This window comes from Hypomesus nipponensis, chromosome 23 (genome assembly GCF_054491055.1).
Source record: "Hypomesus nipponensis isolate SF chromosome 23, ASM5449105v1, whole genome shotgun sequence".
Classification (NCBI taxonomy): domain Eukaryota; kingdom Metazoa; phylum Chordata; class Actinopteri; order Osmeriformes; family Osmeridae; genus Hypomesus; species Hypomesus nipponensis.
The window spans coordinates 10,680,082-10,687,429 of record NC_140383.1 but is presented as its reverse complement, the minus strand read 5'-3'; the positions used below and the strand labels follow the sequence as shown (position 1 = coordinate 10,687,429).

General features: G+C 43.8%; 1 protein-coding gene across 2 annotated transcripts; it reads right to left on the bottom strand.

The window, feature by feature from the left end:
• Positions 1-393: 393 nt before the first annotated feature.
• On the bottom strand, positions 394-5,647 carry slc35a5 (solute carrier family 35 member A5). 2 transcript variants are annotated; one of them, XM_084688722.1, is made up of 10 exons: positions 5,400-5,647; positions 4,410-4,648; positions 3,815-3,913; positions 3,576-3,709; positions 3,299-3,366; positions 2,917-3,105; positions 2,523-2,720; positions 2,229-2,356; positions 1,747-2,015; positions 394-869 (listed from the first exon to the last, which is right to left on the bottom strand). In XM_084688722.1, exons 2-10 carry the CDS (start codon positions 4,534-4,536, stop codon positions 804-806), a joined length of 1,278 nt encoding a protein of 425 aa, XP_084544848.1. In that variant the 5' UTR covers positions 4,537-4,648; positions 5,400-5,647; the 3' UTR covers positions 394-803. The 2 variants fall into 2 exon arrangements, with proteins under 2 accessions (XP_084544848.1, XP_084544849.1); XM_084688723.1 differs by having other exon boundaries at positions 5,567-5,647.
• Positions 5,648-7,348: the final 1,701 nt, after the last annotated feature.

The window sequence follows — 7,348 nt, the reverse complement described above, 5'->3', positions numbered from 1 at the left end:
CACAACTATATATATATATATATATATATATATATATATATATATATATATATATATATATATATATATATATATATATATATATATATATATATATATATATATATATTCACAATGTATATATACATAATATACTCTTTGTAGTATAAATCATTAATGATTCCATTGTCTGTTGATACTCTGCAGAAGTATACTGAAGCTGTACGGTTAGATACAAATGGAAATAGTAGAAGACAACAGATTGACATTTCATGTGTAAACCAAACCCAGAGATGTGATGCTCAGCTTCCATATAATCAGTTGTCTGTACATGAACACTGATATGGACCGCTACAGGTCAAGGTCACCAGGCAGTCACTACTCTTGTGATCACAGGAGACACACAAGGCTTCATTCAACAGCAGTATCTTTCTTCCACGCCAATACAACGTTCCCAAAACACTGCACTGACACAAAACAAACAAAAAAACACTAAAACATAAAAGACTAACATCCTCTGGATATGAATTGTAGATAAATCATTTTAGACCACATGAATACCATGTCAGAAATAGGCAATCATTAAGCCTAAACTGTATAGAGCAGTAATAAAATATCTAACCCATACAGCATTATCATCATAAAGACAGGCACAAACGTTCAATAAAAGCTCTTGTGACAAAAGGTTCTTTGTGTCCCTTTTGATGTTACAACCAGGCACACTGATGTCACACAACCACAAGTAGAATGTCGATTGAGATGTCACAGTCCAAGACCAATTTTTCCATTAGCAGCGACGGCTGCAGTGCTGCCTTCAGAAGGTGCTATAAAGACTCCTCCTCTGATTCGCTGTCTGTGGCCTTTAGCAGCATCGGCAGCTCCTCCCCATCCTACCCGACAACACAAACCAAATATCACACACAGTTCTTTTTTGGGGGGGGGTTCAAAGTTCCATGCTTTTGTCTCAATACGGCTTTTGCATATTGATTAACACTGTGTTCTACATTATGGATTTTCATTCAAAATGGCCACGGACACCCTATTATTATTACTTCCAGTACATGCATGCTATACTTTTATATACATTGTTTTCTTTTCCCCCCCAAAAGGACACAACTGATGTTCCCTCAGGGAAAAATGTTGACTTTTAATTTAAAGTGCTTTTACTCACCATGTGCAGCCTCTTCAAACTGACACACCATTAGTAACATTAGGGCAGCCTTTCACCCGAACGGTCTAACATGGCATATGAGTGAAGGACTCACAACCTGACAGACAGACACACCATGTACGAGAGTGCCCTGGGCCTTCAACATGTCAGCCTACTTAACTCCCATTAGCACCATAGCTAGCTACAGCTTCTTCATATTAGATCAACGCAGGCCGTGCACCTCACAAAGCCTACACACATAGCTAGGCCTTCCCTCATCCGAGGCCCATAACTCCCCACCTAATGCATTACATCTTATCTGGTTAATGTGGTTATCTGAGGCGGGGCTGTGGCAACAGCCTGAATCCTCTTTTCATTACAGAGAATCAGCGCTGCTTCCACTCCGGCCAAATCACATTACACAGGAACGAGCTGTCCCTGTCAACGTGTTCGCATGTGGACGTGCTTCTATACCGTCGGGCAAACGCACCGACGATCCCCCGTCATTTCCTTTGTCGTCGGTTTGCACTCTGAACCGTTCATTTCGTACGATCTCGAGGCGGTACCAACCGCTTGTGTGCGTGCGTGTGCCTGCGTGTGGTTGCGTATCTCCTCACCCCCCGTGACCTCTTGGTCACCTCCCCGTTGGAGATGCGCAGCGTCTCCTTCTGCAGGGCGTACTCCGGCTCGCTGGTTCGGCTGCCGTGGTACACGAAGATAGCGAGCAGCACCACGGGCGCCTGCAGGAAGAAGTCCCGCGACGGGCTGAAGTCGAAGAGGACGAGCGAGAGGGCCGTCACCAGGACGGTGGTGATCTGGCCGCTCAGCACGTGGAACATGTTGTCCCGGAACTTCAGGATGAAGGCCACCGACAGACCCAGGGCCGCTGGAAAAGTGGGCGGGAGAGAAGATCGGGATCGGGTTCATCGGCATGAATACGGCTGAGTCCTATCGATCTCAGTTACGGCGGTCGCGATGAATGGGCCGTATGGAAGGGATGGGGTTAGTCATACATCTATCTGAGCGTCGAGAAAGCAGGGGAACGGGTGGTAGTTGTCGTGCACGTGTACAGGGATGTCTAGAAGTGTTTGGGACCCACCAGTGACTAACACCAAGCCCAAGGAGTAGATGTTATGCCCGTAGAGGAGGCCACAGTGCACAGTAAGACCCCTGGCCTCTCTGCCCAGCGTCAGTGTCAGCCCGTTGAACACGACGCCAAACACGTACCTGCAACACCACGTGAAGAAGAAAAAGAAAACACACATCGGCTTAATCCTGGAACTTGCCTCGTCACCCAAGGTGGTTGGAGGTTCAACCTCGGGCCACCGCCTGACCGACCACGCTCGGTCTAGCCGCGTCATTTCAGACGTAGCGCGGGGTTTTGCCGGCGTACAGTTTGCTGTTCTGTATGAAGATGCTCTCGACGAGCTGGTCTCCCTCCTTCAGGATCTTCTCGTTGTAGATGTTGGCCATGGAGGAGATGAAGCACTGGAGCAGCAGGAGGACGTGCCCCATGCCCAGGGCGCGCAGCCTCGATAACACCCTGCCTCGCCATGCCTCGCCTGGCAGGGACGACACCCAGGAGGACTCGCTGAGCGGGGGGGGGGACAGGGACGCCGGGAGGAAGAGAGGGGAGAGAAGGGAGAGTATGAGCTTCTGGGAAGACGGGTTCTGGTCACTCGTGCTACTCAGTCGTCTATCTGTCCGTCCCTCTTCCTCTCTGGCATCTGTCCATCCCTCTATCCATGCCTTTATTCGTCCATCCGTATTTCCATCCATCCATCTACCTGCTGTTGCTCCTTTGTTGCTCCAGCTGGGTGTAGAGCAGGCAGCTGTTTGTCGGTGTGGTCAGGGGCCCGGGGTGGAGGCCCGGCACTGCCATGGCGTGCTGGCTGCCCCCCGAACCCATCGTCAGGGAGACGATGGACAGGAAGAGAATCAAAAGGGAGGCCCACTGGACCCAGGACAAGCGCCTCCTGGTGGGTGATGGGGAACGACAGCTGATGAGGGACGAGCCGGACGCACTGAACACACTTTAGCATTGAGACCTTCACAGGTCGTCTGAGGCTGTTTAATCCACATTCTGGATATGTGGTACAACCTTTAGCGTCATCAACACAGATATAGTGTGTCCAGACCGGTTGAAAACACGAATGAGCTGTCACTTACTTCAGCACAAGCCTGAAGAGAATGGCTGTAGTCAGGATGACAAAGTTAGAGAACAGAACTGCCATGGCCTAAAGTAGGAACAGAAACAGAGGTTAGACACAGAGAAGGGATCAGCAGCTTTGTTTATACAAAGACACACCAACAAGGATTGAGCAAAACAACTGCCCAAAACACTAGCGATAATCATTTGAATGATTATGCTTAAAAGATGTGGAAGGATTTCAAATTATATTTGGCCCTCGGGAAGATTCCAACCCAAGCACGTAATAGAACTCACAGGCTGCAGGTAGGTCATGACGTAGAAGATGATTAAGTTATCCAGGAAGTAGAGGAAGGCAGGAACAGACCACTTCATGAAGCTGAGCAAGGAGGGGCCAGAGGAACAGCCCCGCTCTCTGCCCGAACGACCCTCTGGAACACACACAGTGACAAACACACACGGTGACGAACACACGCTCAAGAGATACTCCCTCCCACACACACACCTACATGTCCATGTCCTTGTTGTTGTCTTACCTTTTATAATCACCCTGAGGGACATAACCAGACAGAAGATGAGTTTGAGTCCCTCGGCCAGCAGGTTGACAGACGCAGGGAGGAAGTCATACTTGTTTTCTTCAGACAGAGAAATAAACAAACAAACAAACAGGAAACTGTCAATGTACACAGCCACTGCTGCTGCTGACTGCACTGCAGATCTGAAAGGCCTAGCTCATCAAGATTAGGCCCAAGAAATACAATCCGTATCTTGACCATGTGTATTTGTATTTTTTTATTGTAAATTACGGCAACTTATATTTTATTCTATTGTATGTTTTATTTCATTCTTATTCCACTTAGTACTGCTAGTTTATGTACTCTTAGTATAGATAGTCCACAATTTTAGGTTACTATATGTTTTATTGTATGCACCATCCTGCCAAAGCAAATTCCTTCTCTGTGCAAACTTTCATGGCGAATAAATCCCATTCTGATTCTGATTCTGATAGTAATACTAGAATAAGGCAGTGGTCCACAGAAATGTCTAGTTCTTACTAACAATATCAGAGCCTTCTTGAAACATCTCCCAAACTGACAATTGAGGTCTTGACATCGATAAACATCAGCTTACCAGCGTTGACGGAGAACTTGAGCAGCAGGATGCGGCTGGTCCCCAGGGTGACGAAGCCCAGGCCCAGGGCCAGGGTGTAGGCTGAGGAGCGGGAGCAGAGCCATGGGCAGGGACGGCAGCACGGCATGGCTGGAGCAGAGGAGGGAGCTGGGGCTAGTGGATGAAGCGGAGGCTGGGGATGGACCTGAAGCTAGGTGGCTTGTGGAAGCCTCACACACAGTCACAACTCTGCAAGAGGACTGAGGACACATACAACAATGAGCTGCAATTTTCCTTCCCTCCCTACCTTGATTAATCAAGTACTATCTCCTATAGCCTTATACGAAATGGAAAAGAAATCAAGCTGGTCATAACAGTCAGTTGTGTCATTTAGTCAACTAATACAAAACTTGCTGTTGTGCCACAAGACTCAAACTGAACATGTAAACAATGATACCAGATGCTGGACCAAATGTGTCCTATGCATTCCTCCTCAACTCCCTTTCTGAGTTAAACCAGGGTCTTCCTGATTAGCTATGTTTAGCTAGCTGATTAGAGACATGTGAGAGAAACAGACTAAGACTATGCCAAAGACAAGGGGAACACAAAGAGCCTTCTGTTCCAACAGGCAGGGAGGGCAGTCAGGGTTTCTCACACAAAATGAAATCATAGCTATTGAAAACGCGTTCTCAAAACAACAATATTGGGTCAGGACGACTAAGCTAAAGATTTAACTTTAGAAGTAGTCAGCATCATATATAAAAATACTTGAACCTTGTAGGTGGCTAACCAAAGGCTAGCAGGTTCCAAAACTTACACAGATCTGGTGGACTGACAAACTCCCTGTTACTGTTACTTCCCCACTTACTGTTAAATATGGTTTGCTATTGGCTTTGCATTAATATTAAGGCACAATCTATGGTTGGTTGCTAGCATATAATCACACAACACGATTAGGTACAAACGTTTGAGTACAAAGTAGATGGTTAACTACTAAATGAGTTACAATACCTGCAGATGAATCATGTAAATAACACTGAACGTATACAATGCATGACCAGCTGTTTCGCTCGTCACATAAATAGGTCTCCCGAATGCAAACAAAAAGCAGTGGGTCATCCACCCTAGAGACTTCAATAACAATGAAAGTTGTCCTGATTTAAAGACAAAAGTATTACATTTTCAGCCCCAGTTAGCTACAGCAACCACTCTATGACAGCAGCACATCATCATTAACCTGCTCACTACTTCGTGCTTCCTGGTCACTTCCTGGTTGTGAAACGTGAAGCAATGACGTAGCTTAATAACGATAACCTTTTTTCTGTCTGGCTCCATAAAAAAAGACAAAACGTCAAAAACGTATAATATTTTGCTGCATTTTGCTACAAAAAAAATGTATATGGGTAAATGTAATCCTAACATTAAACTTCTTGTGTGTAGAAAGGACATGACAGGACACCACACCATCATTCACACAAGCAGAGCGAGGCGTGTTACGTTAATTCAATGGTCGGACCAGAATCATTATGGCTCTGGATCGGACCATGGGATCAAACTTGTTGGCATTTGCTTGAGCTCAATGCTCTTTGTGGGCGGCTTTAACTAACTATCTTGCAGGTAGATCAATTATTTAATGAGAAGGGTCGTCCTTTCACTTATGAGGAGTTTCTTGCTAAATACAGGATTCCAGTCACACCTGGGGATTATGCAAAAGTCTTTGGCGCAATACCCTCTGGTATTTGTATGCTTTTTAAATCTCAGCCAAGGGTTACACTCCAAAATTGTCCCCTTGTGCATAATCCTGTTACAGACTCCCCTATAGGCAAAACCTGCTTTTCCAATACTGGTAGAAATAATAATAGATCTATTCGAACTTTGTTTCAGAGAGATATAACTACGGTGTCTTATGTTATTCCTTACTGGAATCGTTTTGTCAATGATATTGTTTGGAAGAATGTATGGCTTTTACCTAATCTATATTTAGTCACAAATAAAGTGAAGGAAATTTCTTTTAAACTTATCCATAAATGTTATCCAGCAAAAAGCTATATTAAGAAAAGATTTAAGAAAGACATTGATGTTGTTTGCACTTTTTGTAATGAATGTGAAGAAACGGTTGTGCATTTATTCTGGCATTGTCCAATTGTAAAAGAATTTTGGCAAAATCTTTGTAAGTTTATTACTGAAAGTATTGAGGCTGATTTTTGTTTATTCTGGAAGTATGTATTGTTTGGGCTTTTTGACAGTTCCAGGAAAAACAACTGTGTATATATAATTAATCTTATTATTATTATGGCCAAGTATCATATTCATAGATGCAAATTCATGGGAAGAAAACCTTGCTTTATTGCCTTGAACGGAGAGCTCAGACAGTATATTTTTTCAATAAAAAATTCTCTTAAACAAAAGGCCATTAAAACAGTAAAAATCTGTAGTAGTTTAAATATATTAATGTAATGGTTTATATCCCCTAGCGTGATTTTTTTTTTTTTAGTTATGTTATTTTGTATTAATACATGTTTACTCCGAACGTAAATGATGTTGTTTTTTTACTTTTTGTATCTTGTAAACTGCAATGCACTTGACTTTGTTGAAATTGCTAATAAATTTTTTTTAAAAAATTAAAAAAAACTAAAAAAAAACTACTTCGTGCTTCCTGGTCACTTCCTGGTTGTGAAACGTGAAGCAATGACGTAGCTTAATAACGATAACCTTTTTTCTGTCTGGCTCCATAAAAAAAGACAAAACGTCAAAAACGTATAATATTTTGCTGCATTTTGCTACAAAAAAAATGTATATGGGTAAATGTAATCCTAACATTAAACTTCTTGTGTGTAGAAAGGACATGACAGGACACCACACCATCATTCACACAAGCAGAGCGAGGCGTGTTACGTTAATTCAATGGTCGGACCAGAATCATTATGGCTCTGGATCGGACCATGGGATCAAACCTGTTG